Source organism: Ursus americanus, chromosome 36, assembly GCF_024610735.1.
Source record: "Ursus americanus isolate L20-20 chromosome 36, mUrsAme1.1.p, whole genome shotgun sequence".
Lineage (NCBI taxonomy): Eukaryota > Metazoa > Chordata > Mammalia > Carnivora > Ursidae > Ursus > Ursus americanus.
Window position 1 is genome coordinate 4,819,489 of NC_142162.1, and position 24,945 is coordinate 4,844,433.

Below are 24,945 nucleotides of genomic sequence, written 5' to 3' on the forward strand. Positions count from 1 at the left end.
AATAAATAAAATCTTTAAAAAAAAAAAAAGAAAAATGATAATATCAACACTGTCACCCAATCCAAATTTGCAACCAACCTCTTTGCCGTGTTACTGTTTGATATATTCTATCGTGTCACCAGTCCTATAAATATTTACAAGCATGAATCCCAGGATTACAATTATAACCCAGCAAGCAGGCTGTTCCCAAAATAACTTGTGTCTGTACAAAAGAGGCCCTTCTGGAGAAGTCCTGCCTCTCCTTGGAGGCTCAACACAAGTCCTGTCTCCTTCCAGAAGCCTCCTCAGACCTTCCTAATAGGCCCTCATGTCTCCTTCCTGCCGACTTCATGGTAGCTGATTCATAAATATTTGTCACAGGGAGCTTCTTGTCTGCATGCCAAAGCAACTCGGTTTCCCTACGCCTGCTTTCTCCTGAGGACTTTCTTCCCTAGTATTACTGCATCCTCACCCCGGGCATGAGCAGAAGATATTACTCTCCATCGTGACCCCACCGGCCATAATATACTCCTGTGGGGGGTGGCTGGGAATTGTCCGGGAGTGGGAAGTCATGCAGACAGAGAATACTTTGCTACTTCTGCTACCTCTCTACAAGGGATTTTTTAGTTCTGTTTAGATAATGGTTTTCAGCATATGAAAAAAGAAAACACACACACACTTTTTTTTTAATAATTGACCTAATTTGAATATAACTATGAATTAGATAATGATAATGTATCAATATTTAAATTTCTTGATTTTGATCACTGCACTATGTCTGCGTAAGAGAATACCCCTATTCTTGGGAAAGAGACACTTAAGGATTAAGAGGAAAAGAACACAAGGTTTCCCACTTACTCTCAAATGGCTCCAAGCCTTGAAAACATTTTAATCTTCTTCATCTCAACCACAACCCACGTCGAATCAGTTGATCGGTCCTGCCAGTCTGTGTCGTAAATCCCAGCTCACTCTGCCCTGTTCTCTGTATGTCTCCTGCCCATCCTGGTTCAGGCTTTCACTAGTTTTTACCTAGAATCCCCTAATTACTTTCTTCCAAAGGCAATCCTGCATATAAATGTCAAGTTAATCTTCCAGCACAGGGTTTATAAACTATCCACTCTCCGGCCAAACATAGCAGGAGATGTTTTAGTTTGCTGGGGGGTAAGGTGGAAGGTACCCAATAGAGAGTTTTTAAGTATTTTGAATTAAAAATGGTGAGATCTCCTATAAAAATTTAGTTTTGTGGCTTCTTTGGGAAAATCACATCTGGCTACCCTGGGCCCTTACTCCAAATGGCAGCAATTGACCGGAGCTGCGTGGGACTGTCCCTCTTACACAGGACATGTGCTTCCCAGTTCATCATGGCCCCCCGCACCCTATGTGCATTCCACCATTTGCCTAGCTTTACACACTGCGAATACTGGCTGCTGTGGCCCCAATCACGAGGTGCCTGAGTGTGTGCTCATGCGCGCGTGTATGTGTGTGAGATAACAAAACCATAACATGAGATCTACCCCCTGAACAAGTTTTTAAGTGTACAACCGTGTAGTGAACTCTAAGCACAATGCCGTACAGCAGATCACTAGAACTTTTTCATCTTCCATGACTGAAATCTATAACCATTAAACAACAACTACCTGTTTCTTCCTCCCCACCGGGCCCTGGAAACTACCATTCTACTTTCTGTTTCTATGGGTTTGACTATTTTTGATATCTCATATAATTGGAATTATGCAGTAGTTGTCATCCTGTGACTGGCTTATTTTATTTTATTTTATTTTATTTTATTTTTTTAAAGATTTTATTTATTTATGTGACAGAGAGACAGGTGACTGGCTTATTTTAATAAGCAGGATGCGTTCCAGGTTCACTCATGTTGTCTCATGTGACAGACTTTTGTCTTCTTATGGCGGTATAGTATTCCATTGTATGTACGTGTATGGATTCATACACCACATTTTCTTAATCCATTAATCCATCAAGGGTAGCTTGTTCCTACCACTTGGCTACTGTGAATAATGCTGCAATGAAGATGGGAGTGCAAATGTCTCTTTAAGTTCCCGATTTCAATTCTTTTGGGATAAAAACCCATTCAATAAATATGGATCATATGGGAATTAAATTTTTAATTTTTTGAGAACACTCCATACTGCTTTCCACAGCAGCTACACCATTTTACATTCCCAATAACACAGTACAAGGGTTACAATTTCTGCACACCCTCACCAAAACTTGGTCTTTCTGTTTGTTTTTCATAATGGCCATCCTAACAGGGGTGAGGTGATATCTTACTGCGAATTCAATTCCATTTCCCTGGTGATTATAGTTGTTGAGCATCTTTTCAAATACCTGCTGGTCATATGTATATCTTCTTTGGAGACATGACTATTCAAGTCATCTGTCCATTTTTATTTTTATTTTTATTTATTTTTTTAATAATGATTTTTTATTATATTATGTTAGTCACCATACAGTACATCCCCGGTTTTCGATGTAAGGCTCGATGATTCATTAGTTGTGTATAACACCCAGTGCACCATGCAATATGTGCCCTCCTTACTACCCATCACCGGTCTATCCCATTCCCCCACCCCCCTCCCCTCTGTAGCCCTCAGTTTGTTTCTCATAGTCCATAGTCTCTCATGTTTCATTCCCCCTTCTGATTACCCCCCCTTTCTTTATCCCTTTCTTCCCCTACTGATCATTCTAGTTCTTATGTTCCATAGATGAGAGAAATCATATGATAGTTGTCTTTCTCTGCTTGACTTATTTCACTAAGCATTATCTCCTCCAGTGCCGTCCATGTTGTAGCAAATGTTGAGAACTCATTCTTTCTGATTGCTGAGTAATATTCCATTGTATATATGGACCACAACTTCTTAATCCAGTCATCTGTTGCAGGGCATCTCCGCTCCTTCCACGATTTAGCTATTGTGGACATTGCTGCTATGAACATTGGGGTGCATATGGCCCTTCTCTTCACTACGTCTGTATCTTTGGGGTAAACACCCAGTAGTGCAATGGCTGGATCATAGGGTAGCTCAATTTTTAACTTTTTAAGGGACCTCCACACGGTTTTCCAGAGTGGCTGTACCAACTTGCATTCCCACCAACAATGTAGGAGGGATCCCCTTTCTCCACATCCTCTCCAACAATTGTTGTTTCTTGCCTTGTCTATTTTTGCCATTCTAACTGGCGTAAGGTGGTATCTCAGTGTGGCTTTGATTTGAATTTCCTTGATGGCTAATGATTTTGAACATTTTTTCATGTGTCTGTTAGCCATTTGTATGTCTCCATTGGAAAAGTGTCTGTTCATATCTTCTGCCCATTTTTTGATTTGTTTATTTGTTTCTCGTGTATTGAGTTTGAGAAGTTCTTTGTAGATCTTGGATACCAGTCCTTTATCTGTAGTGTCATTTGCAAATATATTCTCCCATTCCGTGGGCTGCCTCTTAGTTTTTCTGACTGTTTCCTTGGATGTGCAGAAACTTTTAATCTTGATGAAGTCCCATAAATTCATTTTATCTTTTGTTTCTCTTGCCTTTGGGGATGTGTCATGAAAAAGGTTGCTTTGGCTGATGTCGTAGAGGTTGCTGCCTATGTTCTCCTCTAGAATTTTGATGGATTCCTGTCTCACATTGAGGTCTTTCATCCATTTGGAGTTTATTTTTGTGTATGGTGTGAGATAGTGGTCAAGTTTCATTCTTTTGCATGTAGCTGTCCAATTTTCCCAGCACCATTTACTGAAGAGACTGTCTTTTTCCCACCGGATGTTTTTTCCTGCTTTATCAAATATTAGTTGCCCAAAGAGCTGAGGGTCCATTTCTGGGCTCTCTATTCTGTTCCATTGGTCTATGTGTCTGTTTTTGTGCCAGTACCATGCTGTCTTTGTGATCACAGCTTTGTAGTACAGCTCGAAATCCGGCATTGTGATGCCCCCAGCTTTGTTTTTCCTTTTCAACAGTTCCTTGGAGATTCGGGGTCTTTTCTGGTTCCATACAAATTTAAGGACTATTTGTTCCAGTTCTTTGAAAAACGTTCTCGGTATTTTGATCGGGATAGCATTGAAAGTGTAGATTGCTCTGGGTAGCATGGACATTTTAACTATGTTAATTCTTCCGATCCATGAGCATGGAATATCTTTCCATCTTTTTATGTCTTCCTCAATGTCTTTTAAGAGTGATTTATAGTTTCTAGAATAAAGGTCCTTTACGTCTCTGGTTAATTCCAAGGTAACGTATGGTTTTTGGTGCTATTGTAAATGGGATGGATTCCCTGATTTCCCTTTCTTCGTTCTCGTTATTCGTGTACAGAAATGCAACTGATTTCTGAGCATTGATTTTGTATCCCGCCACGTTACTGAATTGCTCTATAACTTCTAATAGTTTGGGAGTGGCTTCTTTTGGGTTTTCCATATAGAGTATCATGTCGTCTGCGAAGAGAGACATTTTGACTTCTTCTTTGCCTATTTGAATACCTTTGATCCCTTTTTGTTGTCTGATTGCTGTTGCAAGGACTTCTAGTACTATGTTGAATAATAGTGGTGAGAGTGGGCATCCTTGTCGTGTTCCTGATCTTAAGGGAAAGGCTTCCAGCTTTTCCCCATTGAGAATAATATTTGCAGTAGGCTTTTCATAGATGGCTTTTATGAGATTGAGAAATGTACCTTCTATTCCTACACTCTGAAGGGTTTTAATCAGGAAAGGATGCTGTATTTTGTCAAATGCCTTTTCGGCATCGATTGAGAGGATCATATGGTTCTTGAGTTTTTTCTTGTTGATATGATGTATCACGCTGATTGATTTGCGAATATTGAACCACGCTTGCATCCCAGGTATGAATCCCGCTTGATCGTGGTGGATAATCCTTTTAATGAACTGTTGGATTCTATTAGCAAGTATCTTGTTGAGGATTTTGGCGTCCATATTCATTAGGGAAACCGGTCTGTAATTCTCCTTTTTGAGGGGGTCTTTGCCTGGTTTGGGGATCAAGGTAATATTGGCCTCATAGAATGAGTTTGGTAGCTTTCCTTCTGTTTCTATTTTTTGAAATAGCTTTAGGAGAATAGGTATTATTTCTTCTTTGAATGTTTGGTAGAATTCCCCAGGAAAACCGTCCGGGCCTGGAGTTTTGTTATTTGGAAGGTTGTTTATCACTGACTCAATTTCTTCATAATTAATTGGCCTGTTTAAGAAATCAATTTCTTCCTGTTTCAATCTTGGTAGTTTATAGGTTTCCAGGAAGGATTCCATCTCTTCCAGATTGCTTAGTTTATTGGCATATAGCTGTTGATAAAAATTTCTAATAATCCTTCCAATTTCAATGGTGTTCGTCGTGACCTCTCCTTTTTCATTCATAATTTTAATAATCTGGGTCCTTTCTCTTTTCTTTTGGATAAGTCTTGCCAGTGGTCTGTCAATTTTATTGATTCTCTCCAAGAACCAGCTTCTAGTCCTGTTGATCTGCTCTACTGTACTTCTGGTTTCTGCTTGATTGATTTCAGCTTTAATTTTGGTCAACTGCTTCCTTGTGCGTGGATTAGGCCTGTCCCTCTGTTGCTGCTCCAGCTTCTTGAGGGGAGAATATAAAAACTGCATTTTAGATTTTTCTATTCTTTTGAGTGAGGCTTGGATGGCTATGTATTTCCCCCTTAGGACTGCCTTTGCAGTATCCCATAGGTTTTGGACTGTTGTATTTTCATTCTCATTGGTCTCCATAAATTGTTTAATTTGATTTTTGATTTCCTGGTTTATCGAGTCATTCCTGAGCAGGATGGTTCTTAGTCTCCAAGTGTTTGAGTTTCTTCCAAATTTTTCCTTGTGGTTGAGTTCCAATTTCAGAGCGTTGTGGTCTGAGAATATGCAGGGGATAATTTCAATCTTTTGGTATCGGCTGAGACCTGTTTTGTGTCCCAGAACATGGTCTATTCTTGAAAATGTTCCATGGGCATTAGAATAGAATGAGTATTCTTTGGTTCTGGGGTGTAGTGTTCTATATATATCTAAGAGGTCCAACTCGTCGAGTATGGCATTCAAAGCCTTTGATTCTTTGCTTAGTTTTTGCCAGGGTGTTCTGTCTATTTCTGAGAGTGGAGTGTTGAGGTCCCCTACTATTAATGTATTTTTATCTATATGTCTCTTTATTCTGGTTAAGAGTTGGCTTGTGTATCTTGCTGCTCCCCTGTTGGGGGCATATATATTTATAATTGTCATATCCACTTGTTGAATACTTCCTTTAAGAATAATATAGTGCCCTTCTGCATCTCTAACTATAGTCTGTAGTTTAAAATCCAATTTATCTGATATGAGAATTGCTACCCCAGCTTTCTTTTGAGGTCCATTTGCGTGAAAGATGGTACTCCATCCCCTTACTCTCAGTCTGAATGCATCTTTGGGTTCGAAATGAGTCTCTTGTAGACAGCAAATGGATGGGTCATTTCTTTTTATCCAATCTGCAACCCTGTGGCGTTTGAAGCCAGAATTTAAACCATTAATGTTCAGGCTGAGTACTGAGAGATATGCTTTTAATTCTGCCATGTTGTCAGTAAAGTCTTTGTTTGTATTGGCTGTGACTTTCTGTTTTGTATCACTCTTGGGGCCTTTTTACTTTTATAGAACCCCCCGTAATACCTCCTGTAGGGCTGATTTCGTGGTTACGAAATTGGCTAGTGACTGTCGATTCTGAAATGTCTTTATTTCTCCATCAATTCTGAATGACAGCCTTGCTGGATAAAGGATCCTTGGCTGCATGTTTTTCTCTGAAAGAGCTTTAAAAATGCTCCCCCAACCCTTTCTCTCATTCCAGGTCTGTGTAGACAGGTCTGATGTAATTCTGATGCCTTTGCCTTGGTACGTGAGAAATTTCTTTGCCCTGGCCGCTTTTAATACTGTTTCCTTGGATCTCATATTTGCGAATTGCACTATGACATGACGTGGTGTAGGTCTGTCATGGTTGAGCTTGGGAGGGGTCCTCTCTGCCTCTTGGACACGAATTTTTGTTTCCCTTGCTAGATTAGGGAAGTTTTCAGCTACAATTTGTTCAAATATCTCTTCTAGACCTCTGTTTTTCTCCACCCCCTCGGGGATGCCGATGATTCTAACATTGGATCGTTTCGTTGAGTCAGTAATCTCCCGTAGCCAACATTCGTGGGCGTGGATTTTTTTAAGACCATCTTCTATTTTTATTTTTTCCTCTATTAACCCATCCTCCAATTCACTAACCCTTTCCTCCGCTTCCGTGACCCTGGCCGTCAGAGCCTCTAGTTTTGCCTGCATTTGGCTCATAGAATTTTTAATTTCTGTCAAATTCGCTCTCATTTCCGCCCTTAGGGATTGTATATTCTCAGTAATATTTTCCTGAATACTTTTTTCAAGTCTACTCATTATCTTGACCATTGTTACTCTGAATTCCATTTCTGATAATTTGGTTACATCCATATCCGTTACTTCTGTGGCAGAGGCCACTGACTCACTGTCTTTTCTTTGCTGGGGGGGGCTTCTCCTTCTTGTCATTCTGATGAAGAGAGGTTGCGGGGTTTCCAGAGCCCAAAATTATTGACTGGGTCCCAGGCCGTGCCCCTTGTTTTATAGGGATCTTAGAGATGTGGGCTTCTTCTTTAAAGATTTTATTTATTTACTTATCTGAGAGAGGGAGACAGACAGTCAGCAAGAACGAAATACAAGCAGGGGAGTGGGAGAGGAAGAAGCAGGCTCCCAGCGGAGGAGCCCGATGAGGGACTCCTTTCCGGAACGCCGGGATCACGCCCTAAGCCGGAGACAGGCGCTCAATGACTGCGCCACCCAGGCGCCTCCGGTTGTGGGCTTCTTGATTTTTCAGCCTGCCTTCTGTGTTCTGGGGGAGGGGCCTGCCGCGCCGATACTCAGGCAGCCCTGTTTGGTTAGAGTCTCAGTGACCCCTGCGAGGGGGGATGGCGATGGGCACTCCCTGAGCCGGTATTTCCAGGCTTTTGTTCCCTGGCGGCTTTCTCTGGCGGTCTGCTGTGCCTCTTCTGAGAGTCAGAGCAGCAGAGGCTGCATTGTCGCAGAACAGAGGGATTGCGGCCCATTCTCCACTGATGTTCTGGCCACTTTAACTCTGTTACTGTTGGTGCTGCTCAACCCTGTAGCGTCCCGGGATGTGCGCCCCACACCCGGCGTCCCTGCCCTCACTTCCAGGGCCCGCGCGTCTCTGTCCTTTGTGTTTCTAATGCCGCCAGCCGCCCCGCGCGCTCCCGGGTCTCCCGGTCTCAGTCTATGCCCGGTGAGCACACCTCGATTCCGGAGTTCTGTGAGAAGCCTGGTGGTGCGCGCACCCGGTTCAGGGTCTCAGTCTGCTGTTTCGCGGGTGCTGACCGCGAGTCCGCCCGCTCCCCCGTGCAAGTGGCTACCGCTTCCCGGCGCCCAAACGCGGCGGCTCCCTCCCCCTTCCTTTTATCTTCCGATATCCGTGCACGGTTTACAGCTCCCCTCTTGGTACCTCAATACTCAGCGCTGGAGATGTTCATTTGTAGAGATCCAGATGCATCATCCTGCGTCTCAGGCTGATTCCGTGGTTATTTAGGCTGGTCTGGTACCTATCCAGCTCGACTCAGGGGACCGGCTGAAAAAGGGGTCCCCTACTCCTCCGCCATCTTAACTCCTCTCCATCTGTCCATTTTTAAATCAGATTATTTGTCTTTTTGCTATTAGGTTATAGAAATTTCTTATATACTTTGAAAATTAACCCCTTACCAGATATATGGTTTGCAAATATTATCTCCCATTCTGATTTTTACTCTGTTGATTGTTTCCTTTGCTGTGCAGAAATTTTTTTAGTTTTATATAGTCTCACTTGTCTATTTTTGCGTGTGTTTGTATTTTTGGTGTTATATCCAAGAAATCATTGCCAAGAGCAATATTATGAAATTTTCCTCTTATGTTTTCTCCTAGGAGCTTTATAGTGTCAGAGCTTACATATAAGTCTTTAATCTATTTTGAGTTACTTTTTATATGCGGTATAATATAGAGGTCTAATTTTATTCTTCACATGTGGATATCATTTTCCCAAAACCATTTGTTGAAAAGAGTATTCTTTCCCCATTGTGTATTCTTGGCAATATTTTCAAAGATCACTTGACCATATATGCATAGGTTTATCTCTGGGCTCCCTATTCTATTCCATTGGTCTATATGTCTGTCTTCATGCCAGTATCATACTGGTTTGATTACTCTAGATTTGAAATCAGTAAGTGTGATGTCTCCAGCTTCATTTTTCTTTCTCAAGATTGTTTCGGCTATTTAGGGTCCTCTGTGGTCCCAAATGAATACGAAGAGTGTATTTCTATTTCTATAAAAAATGCTATTAGAATTTCTATGGAGATTGCACTGAATTTGTAGATTACTTTGGGTAATATGGAGATTTTTAAAATATTAAATCTTCTAATCCATGAACATGGGATGTCTTTCCATTTGTGTTTTTTTTTTTTTAATTTCTCTCAGTCAGCAATGTTTTGTAGTTTTCGCTGTATAAGTCTTTTTGCCTCCTTCGTTACATTTATTCTTAAGTATTTTATTCTTTTTGATGGTATTGTAAATGAGATTGTTTTCTTAATTTCCTTCTGAGATTGTTCATTATTATTATATACAAATGCAACTGATTTTTGTATGTTCACTTTCTATTCTGCAATGTTGCTGAAATTGTTAGTCATAACAGGTTTTCTGTGGAATCTTCAGGATTGTCTACATATAAGATTATATCATCTGTGAAGAGATAATTTTACTTCTTCCTTTCCAGTTTGGATGCCTTTTATTTCTTTTTCTTGCCTAATTTCTCTGGATAGTACTTCCAGTACTATGTTGAATAAAAGTGGTGAGAGGAAAAGCTTTCTGTTTTTCACTGTGCGTATGGTATTAGTTGTAGGCTTTAAACATATGGCCTTTGTCATGCTGAGGTAATTTCCTTCTACTCCTAGTTTGTTGAGTGTTGTTGTTGTTGTTGTTGTTGTTGTTGTTGTTTTTAATCATGAAAGGGTGTTGAGTTCTGTCAAATGCTTTTGGTTCATCTATTGAGATGACCATATGATTTTTATCCATCATTTTGTTAATGTGGTGTGCCACACTGATTGATTTACTTTGTTGAAACTTCCTGGCAATCCAGGGATAAATTCCACTTGGTCATGGTATATGATCCTTTAATGAACTGTTGAATGTAGTTTGCTAGTATTTTGTTAAGGATTTTTGTATATATGTTCATCAGACATACTGGCCTCTGTTTTCTTTCCTTGTAGTGCCTTTTTCTAGTTTTGGTACATGGGTAATGCAGACCTCACAAAATGAGTTTTTAAGTATTTTTCCTCTTCATTTTTAAAAAAGATTTTATTTATTTGAGAGAGAGAGACCGTGCAAGAGAGCACAAGTGGGGGGAGGGGCAGAGGGCGAGGGAGAAGCAGTCTCCCTGCTGAGCAGGGAGCCCTACAGTCGTGGGTGGGGGGAGTAGGGGGGGGAATCTCAGGATCCCAAGATCATGACCTGAGCCAAAGGCAGATGCTTAACCAACTGAGCCACCAAGGCGCCCCTCCTCTTCATTTTTTTGGGAAAAGTTTAAGAAGCATTGACAAAATTCTTTAAATGTTTGAAAGTATTTACAAGCGAAACCATCTGGTCCTGGACTTTTTTTTATTGGACAGTTTTTGATTAGTGATTCAATCTCCTTACTAGTAATTTATTCAGATTTTCTGTTTCTTCATGGTTCAATCTTGGTAGGTTGTATGTTTTTAGGAATTTATTTCTTCTGGGCTATCCAATTTGTTGGCATATAATTGTTCTTAATAATCTCTTATAATCATTTAATTTAATATAATCATTTAATTATTTAATTTGGCATCGGGTGTAAAGTCTCTTCTTTCCTTTCTGATTTTATTTGAGTCTTCCCTCTTGCTTTCTTAGCCAATCTAGCTAACAGTTGGTCAGTTTTGTGTATCTTTTCAAAACACCAACTTGTAGTTTTGTGGATTTTTCCTATTATTTTTCTATTCTCTTTCACTTATTCCTGTTGTAATCTGAAATATTTCCTTTCTTCTGCTAATTTTGGGTTTAGTTTGCTCTTTTTATAGTTCCTTGAGGCGTAAAGTTAGATTGTTTATTTGAGATCTTTTTCTTTTTCTTTTCAGTGTAGGCATTTATCACCATCAACTTCCTTCATACTGCTTCTGATGCATCCCATTCTTCTGGTATGTTGTGTTTTCATTTCCATTTGTTTCCAGATATTTTCTAATTTCCCCCTTGATTTCCTCTTTGACACTGGTTGTTCAGGAGTGTGTTGTTTAACTCCACCTATTTGTGAATTTTCTCTCTCTGCCATTGATTTCTAGTTTCATTTCATTGTGATAAGAAAAGATACTTGGTATGATTTCACTCTTCTTATATCTCCTAAGACTTGTTTTGTGACCTAATATGTGATCCGCCCTAGTATTTGTGATCTAACATGGGAATGCTCTGAGTATGCTTGAGAAGAATGTGTATTCTGCTGCCATCGGGTGGAATGTTCTGTATATGTCTGTTAGGTCCATTTGGTCTACACTGTTGTTCAAGTCCTTCTGACTGGACGTTCTATCCATTATTGAAAGTGGGGCATTGAAATCTCCCACTATTATCGTGTTACTATTTCTCCCTTCAGTTCTGTAAATGTTTGTGTCATATTTCTAGGTACTCTGATGTTGGGTGCATATACATTTATAATCGTTATATCTTCCTGGTGAATTGATCCTTTTATCATTATATAATGTCCTTCTTTGTCTCTTTCGACAGTTTTTGACTTGAAGTCTATTTTGTCTGATATAAGTATGGCCACCCCTGCTCTCTTTTGGTTATCCTTTGCATGGAATATCTTTATCCATCCTTTCACTTTCAGACTATGTGTGTTCTTAAAACTAAAGTGAGTCTCTTCTAGACAGCATATAGTCTGATCTTGCTTATATCCATTCAGCTCTTCTCTATTTTTTGACTGAGGAGCCTAATCCATTTACATTTAAACTAATTATTAACAGGGAAAGACTATTGCCATTTTATTAACTGTTTTTTTGTCCGGGGTCATTTCTGTCTACAGGCATCCTCTGCCTAGCCATACATTTTTTTATTGGCTGAATGCCATTCTTCTGCTCTGTCTGTTCTTGTGCTTCCTTCCCTATGCTCCAAATGTACCCCTTTTAAAATGTTGCTGTCTTTCAAGGTTCATCTTACATGACAGACTCCGCAAGAAGCCTTTAGTTTGCCTCAATCACAGCACTCCTCTATCCTGAGAAACACCATAATGCTTTGGTTGAACCATTCTTACGTCATTTATACTTGTGTTATAATTATTTAAGCATCTGTTTTATGAAATTATAAGCTACAAGCACTCCAATAGCAAGGACAATATGCGTGATACTGAACAACGGTCAACTGTGAATCCTTGTACTTCCATGTAGTCAGTATTCATCTAGTTCACTGAATTGAAGTGAGAAGGGCAGAAAGAGCTGTCCTTTACATGATCTTCCAGGGTCGCTCCCTCTCAAACCCCTCCCCTAGCCCTTAGTTAGCACTTCCTGCTCCAGCTGGAGGGTTCAAGAGAAAGGAAACCCTTAGCTTTACCATGCTTCAATATCAGGGTTTGGACCAATCATTCAAAATAACCTTATTTGTGAAAACTGTAATAAGAGGACAATGATACCTTGCCTTCAGGATCCACCAGGAGAAGATGCTTTGCCTGGCCTCCCTGTAGGCCACTTAGCACATACTGGCCAGGAGATGTTGCACTCTCTCGAACCAAAAAGTCCCCATCCTTTACCAAGAGGCTCTCTGCTGCCTTCCTGCTCAGTTTGCCATGGTAGCAGTCTTCATTCCGCAGCTGCTGCTTAATGTGTGGCAAAGAATGTGAGCTGGCAGGCTGGGCCGTGGCACCTGGCTGAACGGTTTCTGGTGCTTCTAGAGCCAAAACACAAACAGAGACATCACCAAGTTACCTCTCTTCCATTCATTCATTCATTCATTCATTCATTCAGCACATACAACTTGAGGCCCTACTGTGTGCCGTGCACTGTTTAAATAATGCTGCTTCTGGAACAAATGGGGTTTTTCTTTCGAGAACTTCCAACAGGCTTTAATTTAATGGTAGGTCCAAACATTGCCTTTGGCTTCTGTTACCGGGAAAGGCTTGCCCAGGTGCAGGAGTTTTCCTTTCAGATGAGAAATGGAACTGACCCACGAGAACTGCTTTCATAACTGCAGAGGGAGGCACTTTATGTCCCAGGGGCTGTATGTTAAAGAGAAAGAAGCTTATGCAGTACCCGGATGACAGATAACTTCTAAATTATTCCTAAACTCTTTGAAAATGCCTACAGTAACTTCAGACTATGCCCACTTTTGAGTATTTAGTTTTTATTTTTAAACCAAATTACTAATGTGCTTCAGAGATGCTTCTGACCCAAAACTTCAAAGCTATGCTGAACTTCACAGCATTCCTATTAAGTGACCACTCCGGTGTTTGTGCCATTCACCTGCGTGGACGACACAGAGTTAATCAGGTAAAAGAAGAGAATACATCAGGGAGGCCCTGGTCTGAGGCAGCTCCCTACAGTTCTACAGAATAAATATTACCCAGAGTCGAGGGCAGTGGGGATGAGAAGATATATCCAGGTGGCACTGAATCGTATTACTGATACTCATAGTGATAATTATTGTGTAGCTCACATTTATCAAGTATGACAGCTACTGTTCAATGTTCTACATATATCTTCTTCTTTCGTTCGCCAAAACTAGGAAATGGATATTAAAAAGACTAAATGTCTTACCAAAAGTCATACTGCTAGTCTGTTGTAAATCTAGACTTTGAAATGAGATCTATTTGACTCTGAAGTCCAAGTTCTAAATCGCCACACTCTAAAACCCTTGCCTTGAATGTGAAAATTTTTCCATTTTCAAAATTGGTCTAGCCACTCTACTTCTGTAGTACCGACAATGGCCCCCAGTAAATAGCGAGGCTATCAGGATGATATACAGCATCTCCAGAAGTAAAAAAATACAATTCTTAGGTCTGAATCCAGGTAAAAGTTGTATGTTTTATATGGCAGATTTTCTAGGAAAATAACCACAGAAATCAGACTTTGTCTTTTTAAATGCAAAGGATCGTATGCATAGAAACCAGCTTTCATCTTTATAAAGGCAAAGGTGTGTTTCCATGTCCTTATGCAAGGGTCTCACAAATGAGAAATCCTCTTAACTCTAAGTTTTACAAGTTACACGTGGCAATCTCATGAAGTCATTGATATAGGCAACCAGGACCCTGTAGACATAACCCAATTCTTCCGTTAATATGTTATAGTTTCGTCTCTACTTAGGAACTTCTCTCTGCATAGCACAATTATGATGCAGCATTCACAAATATGTCTTTTTGAAAATAACTTTAGTCTGTATTTAATGGCTGAAAATATTCTCCTCTACAATCAGATTATCTACTGTTGCCAGAAAATGGCTGAAGAAATGTGTCCAGATTTGATGAATAACAAATGAAGTTGGCCTTAGTGCTGCTTGCTTTCAGGCATAATAGAGAACTCTGATAAGTAGCTGTGTATGTGTTTGTGTAAGGGAGGGAGAGGGAAAGTGTTTTGTGAGTGGAAGAGAGATGCGTGCGTGTGTGCGCGTGTGGGCACACACATTGTAACACATGATGGCTTCCAGTTTATTCTGAGATAAGGGTGGAGAGCTTTTGGACCAGGACAAAACAAAAGAAAAACAGACATTATATCATCTTGAAAAGAGGCAACAGATCATGGGCCAGCCTGAGGATATGGACAATATTTTCCTAACACAGTTTCCCAAATTAGCACAAGAACAACATACACTGTACTGGGACATTTCAATCATCTAAACATTTACTGAAAATCTAATTTTCCTAAAAGCAGAATATCTGACAGATTTTTTAAAAATTTTGTTTTAATTTAAAAAGTTATGCATGCTACTTTTTTAAAATCCGGGAAACACAGAGAAACAAAGAAAAGTAATCACCTGTGATCCCATCACCAACTACAACTACTCTTGAACAATTACCTATTATTGACTCCTTTCTTACATAATGTAGACTTTGAGAAAGATAATAATAATTTAAATCTAGTTATTTATATAAAATTTCCCTACAAAATTTAATAAGTTATCGACTTGATATAATTAATAACTTATTTTCTCAGTAGTGGAGGTTAAGGAAGCAACAAGGAAGGCCACTCTGTATTTAACTGAGACCTAGAAAAGAAAAAAAAGTGATAGGAATCATGGAAGAAAGTAATCATGTCATCTTGGAATTCCCATGGCAACTGAAGACATATTGTTCACAATCTGAAATTCAGGAAAGCTCAAGATAGATATGAATATCCACATCCATAAGCATCTGATGGGTAAAACCTCAGAGAGGAGGCATATGGCTTAAGGGAGAAAAAAATCTGACATGCAAAATCAGATTAAAATTGCAAGTAATCCCAATGATAAAGAATGAGACATTTAAAGAAACCAATGTGAACTGTGAAGGTAGTGTACTGATGCAATCAATTTTTAAAAAGCACATGCTGGGGCGCCTGGGTGGCTCAGTCGTTAAGCCTCTGCCTTCGGCTCAGGGTGTGATCCCACAGTCCTGGCATCGAGCCCCGCACTTCCTCTCCCACTCCCCCTGCTTGTGTTCCCTCTCTTGCTGGCTGTCTCTCTCTCTCTGTCAAATAAATAAATAAAATCTTAAAAAAAAAACAATAAAATAAAAAATAAAATAAAAAGCACAATGCAATTGGGTATTTTTGGGTAGTAATGATTATTATATTAGCAAATGACTGAAAAATATTAGATGTTCATCAATAAGGGAATAGTTATATAAACCATGATGTACTCATATGATAGGATACTATAAAACAGTTGAAAATAACAAAGGTTTGTTCATCCAACATAGGAGGACATAAATATGTAAAGCAAATATTGAAGACTTGAAGAGAGAAATAGACAGCAACATAGTAGAAGTAGGGGACTTTAATATCCCATTTTCAATAATAGATAGATCATCCAGACAGATAATCAGTAAGGAAACATTGGACACAAACTACACATTAGACCAGATTGACTCAACAGACATTTACAACACATTTCACCCAAAAGCAATAGAATACACATTCTTCTCAAGTGTATATGGGACATTTTCCAGGATAGATCATATGTTAGGCCACAAACAAGCCTTAACAAATTTTTTAAAAATGAAATAATATCAAGCATCTTTTCTGACCACAATGATATGAAACTAGAAATTAATTACAAGAAGAAAACTAGGAAATTCACAAATATGTGAAAATTAAACAGCATGGTACTAAACAATAAATGGGTCAAAGGATAAATCAAAAGATAAATCAGAAAATATCTTGAGACAAATGAAAATGAAAACACTACATACCAAAATTTATGGGATGCTATCAAAGGCAGTTTGAGAAGTTCAAAGTAATTAATACCTATATTAAGAAAAAAGAAAGATCTCAAATAAACAACCTAACTATACACTTCAAAGCTACTCTAAAATGAACAAACTAAGCCCAAATTTAATAGAAGAAAAAAAATCAAAGATCAGAGCAGGATTAATGAAATAGAGAGTAAAAAGACAACACAAAATACTCAATGAAACTAAGATAAATAAAATAAACAAGCTTTTAACTAGACTTACCAAGAAAAAAAAGAGAGGGCTCAAATAAATAAAATTAGAAATGAAAAGGGAGGGGCGTCTGAGTGGCTCAGTCAGTTGGGCGACTGTTTTTGGCTCAGGTCATGATCCTAGGGTCCTGGGTTCAAGCCCCACGTCAGGCTCCCTGCTCAGCAGAGAGCCTGCTTCTCCCTCTCCCTCTGCCTGCTTCTCTGCCTACTTGTGCTCTCTCTCTGTCTGTCAAATAAATAAGTAAAATCTTAAAAAAAAAAGAAAAAAGAAATGAAAAGGGAGAAGTGACACCATATAAATACAAAGGATCGTAAGAGACTACTCTGAACAATTATATGCCAACAAATGGGATAACCTAGAAAAATGGAATAATTCCTAAAAACATACAAACTATCAATACTGAATCATGAAGAAATAGAAAATCTGAATAGATGAATTAGTAGTAAAGACTTTAAATTGAATCACTAATCAAAAAACACCCAGCAAAGAAAAGCCCAGAACCAGATGGCTTCACAGGTGAATTTTACTTAACATTTAAAGAGAAATCAATTCCAATTGTTCTCAAACTCTTCCAAAAGATAGGTGGTAATGCTTCCAAACTCAACAATTTTCAACATTGATTTACAAGGCCAGCATTACCCTGATACCAGCATTACCTTGATACCAAAACCAGACAAGGATACCACACACACACACACACAAAAATTACAGGACAATATCCCTGATGAACATAGATGCAAAGTCCTCAAGGAAATAGTAGCAAACCAAATTCAACAATAAATCAAAAGAAAAGGATCATATACCATGATCAAGTGAGATTTATTCTAGGGATGCAGGATTGTTCAACATCCACAAATTAATCAGTGTGACACATCACATTAGAGAAGGATAAAACCAGATGATCACCTCAAAAGATGCAGAAAAGGCATTTGACAAAATTCAACATCCACTCATGATAAAAGCTCTCAACAAAGTCAGTATGATGGAAATGTACCTCGACATAATAAAGACCATATATGACAAGCCCACAGCTAATATCATGCCCACCAGTGAAAAGCTGAAAGCTTTTCTTCTAAGATTGGGAACAAAAGGATGCCCACTCTCCCCACATTCATTCAACAGAGTGTTGGAAGTTCTTGCCAGAGCAATTAGGCAAGAAAAAGAAATAAAAGGTATCTAAATTGGATGGGAAGAAGTAAATCTGTTTCTATTTGCAGGTGACATAAAATTATATGTAGAAAAATCCTAAAGCCTCCACCAAAAAACCTGTTAGAACAAATAAATGAATTCAGTAAAGTTGTAGGATATAAAGTCAATCCATGAAAACTAGTTGTATTTCTATAAACTAATAAACTATCAGAAAGAGAGATTAAGAAAACAATTCCAGTTACAATAGCATCAAAAATAATAAAATACTGGGGCACCTGGCTGGCTCAGTCCAAACAGTATGTGAGTCCTGATCTCAGAATTGTGAGTTCAAACCCTACATTGGGTGTAGAGATTTTTTAAATAAATAAAACTTTGAAAAATAATACTAATAATAAAATACTTAAGAATAAATTTAAGCAAGGGAGTTAAAGATCTGTTCATGAAAACTCTAACACATTGATGAAAAAAAAACTGAAGACACAAATAAATGGAAAAATAGTCTGTGCTCATAGATTGAAAGTACTAGCATTGTTAAAATGTCCATAATACCCAAAACAATGTACAGATTCGGTGCAATCCCCATCAAAAATTTCAATGGCATTTTTCATAGAATTAGAACAAACAATGCTAACTCTTAAATTCGTGTGGAACCACGAAAGGTTTCAAATAGCCAGAGCAAACCTGCGAAAAAAGAACCAAGCTAGAGGCATCATGTTTCCTAATTTCAAACTATATTTCAAAGCTATAATAATCAAAACAGTGTGGTATTGGCATAAAAACAGACACACAGAACAATGAAACGAAATAGAAAGCCCAAGAACACACTCACACTTATAGTAATTAACTTATGACAAAGGAGCTAAGAACATACAATGGGGAAAGGATAATGTCTTTAACAAGTGACGTTGAGAAAACTGGACAGCCATATGCAAATGAATGAAATTGGACCCCGTCTTACACCATACACAAAAACAAACTCAAAATGGATTAAAGACTTGAATGTAAGACCTGAACCCATATGACTTCTACAAGAAAACATAAGGTGTAAGCTCCTTGACATCAGTCTTGACAATGATTTTTTGGATTTGACACTAAAAGCAAAAGCAACAAAAGCAAAAATAAATAAGTAAGGGCCACATCAAAATAAAAATCTTCGCAGCAAAGGAAACCATAAACAAAACAAAAAGGCAACCCATGGAATAGGAGAAAATATTTGCAAATCACTGATCTGATAAGGCGTTAATATCCAAAGAACACATACAACTCAATAGCAAAAAACCCAAACAATCCAATTAAAAAATGATCAGAGGAACTGAATAGACATTTTTCTAGAGAAGACATACAAATGGCTAACAGGTACATAAAAAGGTTCTCGACATCACTAATCATCAGAGAAATGCAAATCAAAACTGCAATGAAATAACACCTCACACCTGTTTATCATCAAAAAGACAGGAGATAAATGTTGGCAAAGATGTGGAGGAAAAAAAAAAACCCCGCACGCACTATTGGTGGGAATGTAAATTGCTGCAGCCACTATGGAAAATGGTATGGAGATTCTTCAAAAAATTAAAAGTAGAACTACTGTATGATCGAGAAATTCCACTTGTTGGTATATATCCAAAGGAACAAAATCACTATCTCAAAGAGATACCGTATCCCCATGTTCACTGCAGCACGATTTACAAAACCCAAGACATGACAACGGCCTCAATATCCACTGATGGATGAATGGATAATGTAAATGTGATTGGTTGATTTTACACACACACACACACACACACACACACACACACACACAGAGGAATATTATTCAGCCATAAGAAGGTAGGAAATCCTGCCATTTGCAACATGGCCATGGACCTTGAGGGAATTATGCTAACTGAAATATGTCAGACAGAGAAAGACAAATACTACATGACCTCACTTATACGTGGAAGAAAACAAAACTCACAGAAATAGGAAACATATTGATGAGTCCCAAAGGCAGGGAGTGAGGGGTGGGAGAAACGGGTGAAGATGGTAAAAAGTTACAATCATTCAGTTATAATAAGATAAATAGGTCCTGGGGATGTAATATACAGCCTGCAGCTATAGTTAACAATACTGTGTTGCATATTTGAAAGTTGCTAAGAGAGGAAATCTTAAAATTTCTCATCACAAGAAAGAAATTTTTTAACTATGTGAAGTAATGGATGGATACCACACTGAAGTTAGTGTGTTAATCATTTTGCAATATATACACATATCAAATCACTAGTACAATGTTACATGTCAATTATATCTCAACAAAACAGAAAAAAAGAAAATAACAAAGGATATTACATGCTAATTTGGACAAATCTCTAAAATGGAAGCGTGAAATAAGCAAGTATAGAAGGGGGTTATCATAACTTCTAAGGGGGTTATAACTTTATTTTTAAAGGAGATACTGAGATGATAGGTAGGTAGGTAGGTAGGGATGGAAATGCATAAGTAGGTAGGTAGCTATTTAACTCTGCATTAACGTTCTGGTAGTAATCAGGAAGAAACTCTTAATATCTAGGGAGTTGAATCCAGTATTGAAACTTGAGGAGGGACATTTTATGTTATTTTTTATACTATATTTATTATTTAGATTTCTTCCATGAGCATTTGTGTTACTTTTGAATTTAAAAAACATCTATTTATAGAATAAAAAATGTATACAAATGTCAGGATAGTCACATAACTAAAGATAAATTCAGAAGAGGGACTAAATTTGTGAGAAAAGTGTCAGGGCTGGGGGACAATCTGCAGTTTTCTGTCGTGGGAAGAAAAGCCTACCCTTTCCCCCCCACAACATGTTAAAATGACTCCATCTTTGATTTGAGAGGACTTAAGTAGTTAATTCTCTTCATGGACAGTAGTTTTATTTTTCAGAGTTGCTAAGAACACTGAATTAGTCAAAACTGAAACACTGTCCGCAGGAGAAACACAGGGTTAGGTTCCTCCAAGCCTCAGGTCAGAACATGATCATCAGTCGATCGATACATAACCTTGTTTTATGTGTGTTCCTGTTTAAAGACACCTTATTTCATAGATACTGCTGATTCAGGAACACTGAACTTAGAGCCAACGCATGCCTGAATGAAGCGTATCTACTACGCGGATTTTCTCTATCAGGCACATCACAATCTCCTGCAGTTGGGAACAATAGATACAGCACTTAGGCAGAACACTCGGAGACTATTCTAAAGAGCAAAATCATGAACAAATAGCACAAAAATGCAACATACATGGCACTAACAAGCAAAGGATGCTTGTTTACAATATGAGAGCTGGAACAGGAAGGCAGAGCGTTACCTTGTTTGACCTTAACTGGAAAGGTGTGTGTTGGGCGACTCAAATTTTTGTTGCTCACTGCATGTCTACGTACGGTCACAAAAGTGCCATGACTATTTTAGGGTTACAAATACATATTAGCAAGTAAACAAGTTCTCCAATACGGAATCCATGAACTATGAGAATTGACCATATATTGTTCATCAGTATGGAATCTTGGGTGTGTAAAAATTATAAAATAGAAATTTATTTGCATTATTGAGGAGAAAAATACATTCACCTCTATAAAGTGTCTAAAAAGTTGGTAGAAAAAGATATTAACATAAAATGCCAATAATAAGTGAAAGTTTGAGATATACCCAGAGAAAAATGTCCAGTAACATAAAGAATTATATGTCTATTACGATGCATTACAAAGCCACACTAATTAACATACTGGTATAGAACAAGTAAGTAGGGCAATAGAAAGTATAATAAAGGCCCAGAAACAGATTCACATACATAGAAAGAATCTAGTCTAATGGAGGGTGACATTAGAGAAAGAGGAAATTATTTAGTCAATGGTGATTACAAAGCTGGATAACTTACATACGTAAAATGAAGTTAGACCCCCTACCTCATAGAAAATATAAAGTTCATGTGAGGTAAATATTTTATTATGGAAATAAAACTATAAAGCCAATAGAAGAAAATATAGTATAAGCCAGATAAATAAGAGAAAATTTAATTGAGAGTAGGAGAGCATAAAAAAGAAAAAAAAAAGAAAATCAATGAAACAGAAAATAGACAATAGAGAAAATGAAACCAAAACCCGGGTCCTTTAGAAAGATCAATTAAATTAATAAAATCTCAAAGAACACTGATCAAGAAGAGAGAACACATAAATTACCAATAACAGGAAAGAGAGAAGGCATCCTTCAGGCAATAGGAGGATAATAAAGGAACACTGTGGGAAATTTCATGAGGAACTGACTCTAAGCAAATAAAGCAGAATCCTACTAAGTTTTTAAAGAAATTACATTGCCAATGAATCACAATCCCTCCTTGTCTGTGCCTTTCTGGCTTCTAAAGCAAACTCCAATTTATCAAGCCCACACCACAGAAAATAGGCTGCAAAAGTGGTGATGCCCCTGAGAAAGGCACTTTCTCCAACATCACCTTTACATGTGTACACGGGGCATAATGGCGGAACAACCCAGAGGACACAGTCCAGGCCCACAGATAAAAACGAACTAGGAGATTCCTCTCATAAAGCTGAACCAGAGTCCAAGCAAATCATTTTCTCCACCGCCAGCTCAGGGAGTCTTCACAATTACTGCCTGACAGGATTTGGTAATTGCTATGTACCAGGGACCCCTGTGTGTCTTGCGTGCTTCCCTTTCGTAAATATAGGTCTTTTATTGTGGTTATCTTATCCCTCTTTTCAGCACTAATTTTGGGTGTGGGAGGGGACAGACAACTTGGCAAATAATAAGGATCCCCATCCAATCTTGATTGAGAGGACTTCACATGATACAGATGTCATGGGCTTTAAGCTGGATGCTCTAATTGTATGAGATATTTGCAAGGTCTCCCTTTGGGAGAGGGCAAATACATTTTATGTGAAAAGAACAGCTCATGGATATTTGCGGCAGGCAGTTTAGTTGTGCACCGATATCTGTTCTCCCTTGCATGACGTTATAGGTTCCTAAGTTTTAGCTGGGCACATGGCCACCCAGCCAGAACAACTATTCTAGCTCCTTTGAAGTTAGGTATGACCACATGTCCAAGCTGTGCCAATGGCAGGTGCAAAGAAATGATGCCTGCCACTTCTGGGTCATGTGTTTTCAAGGAATATGTGCACACTCTTTTCGCCTTTTTCTCTTCCTACTGGCTGAACACTCCTGTGATAGTGAGAGCCCAAGCTCACAGAGCAGAGATCAAAGACCTTAGATCAGATTAAAGATCTCAGATCATACTGAAACTCTTAGACCAGAGATGGAACACCTTAGACCAGAGATCGAAGCCAGGTGTTGAGAATGGCAAAGCATTCCTACCAGTCCTGTACCACCAATCTGTGGGCTACTAGGTAAACTTCAGTCTTTTTTACACTATTATATTGGGGGGAGGATTCTTTGTTATGACTGCTTATACTGAAACAATTAATTAACACAAAAATTAGATTGTATCCATATTAGTAATTTCCTCCTGCCACGTTTGATAAAAATAAAGATTGTGTCGAGCTGCTCCTACATTGATGGTGTAACAGGATGGACTGAGGAGCCCGGGAGGCATGTTCGAGAGATACTAGGTACCTGTCTCTAGATCTGTCTTTGTTTTGTTTTACTGAACTAATCAGTAAGCTTTTGTCTGGAAAAGGGAGGCTAAGTAGGTCTAAAGAAGCTACTGAGGATGTTTGAGGAAGTAAGGAAACAAATAGAAGGAAACATCAAGGAGAAAAGGTTAAAAAGCGTATTTAAGACATTTTGCAGAAAAGCGTGTATAAAGTTATCCCTACTCCATCTTACTTCATTTTTATTGAATCAATACTATTTATACTTTTGGAGTTGGAATTAATTTTTTTGGAGAGAGCAATGGTAGCAAGAAGCCCAGGAGGGCTATGGTACATTAAAGCTAGTAGGAAGTAGAGTGAAAAAGTACCAGAAGACTAAATTATTAAACACGTTGCCACCAATACAGGGAGAAGCAAAAGGATGAAAAAAGAAGGCTGTAATCAGTGAAAACGCATTTTGACAGTACAATTTGGGACAAAACTGGCCTTATTTACTTTCAGCTAATGACAGGAATGCTATTATAGATTGATTTTTACCTTGAATTGTCTATGGCAAAAGGCAAAGTTTCTTTGCTAAAATTATACAGATATTCCCCCCATGCTATGCCTTTTACTCCCATGACATATTCTTTCCATAAGTGGAGGCCTGTATCTCCCGCTGTCCTCCACCCATTTTGCCCATCCCCTCAGCCCTCTTCCCCTCTGGCAACCATCAGTTTTTTCCCATGTATTTATAGGTCTGACTCTGTTTCTTGTTTGTTTATTCATTTGCTTTCTTTTTAGATTTCACATATGAGTGAAATCATACAGCATTTGTCTTTCTCGGTCTGACTTATTTCTGACTAAGCATAATACTCTCAAGATCCATCCATGTTTTTGCAAATGGCTCAACCCCATTCTTTTTCATAGCTGTGCAATATTCCATTACACACACACACACACACACACACACACTCTCTCTCTCTCTCTCTCTCTCTCTCTCACCCCATATCTTCCTTATCTATCCGTCTATTGATGGATACATAGGTTGTTTCCATATCCTGAGTTATAAAGATTTTTAACATGAGAGGTTTTATAAAGGAACTATAGCTATGAATCAGTGAATATCCCAGATCACCTCATTGGGGCCAGCCGCTAAATGAGTTTTCTAATAATATATTATTGCTTTGAAAAGTCCATAAAATGGAAGCTATCAAGTATATATTCTTAGCAAGTTACTATTAATACATGAGGTCCAGAAACTTTTTTCAAAAAACTGTCCCTTGGGGGCGCCTGGGTGGCGCAGTTGTTAAGTGTCTGCCTTCAGCTCAGGGCGCGATCCCGGTGTTCTGGGATCGAGCCCCACATCAGGCTCCTCTGCTATGAGCCTGCTTCTTCCTCTCCCACTCCCCCTGCTTGTGTTCCCTCTCTCGCTGGCTGTCTCTATCTCTGTCAAATAAATAAATAAAAAATCTAAAAAAAAAACTGTCCCTTGAACAAATATTGCCTTATCCACACTAGTCACTGTACACTGAACAGTTAAGTTCCCTGCAAAAATACAAATTGACGGCATATCCCAT

The 24,945-nt window shown here is 38.5% G+C and overlaps 1 protein-coding gene across 2 annotated transcripts in view; it reads right to left on the reverse strand.

The window, feature by feature from the left end:
• The window catches only part of SHC4 (SHC adaptor protein 4), a 138,401-nt gene that overhangs the window by 3,044 nt on the left and 110,412 nt on the right, over nucleotides 1-24,945 (reverse strand). For both annotated transcript variants that reach the window (XM_087859168.1, XM_045812157.2), the window contains one exon: nucleotides 12,664-12,917. In XM_087859168.1, the coding sequence (XP_087715294.1) occupies nucleotides 12,664-12,917 (254 nt within the window). The remainder of the gene's footprint in view (nucleotides 1-12,663; nucleotides 12,918-24,945) is intronic.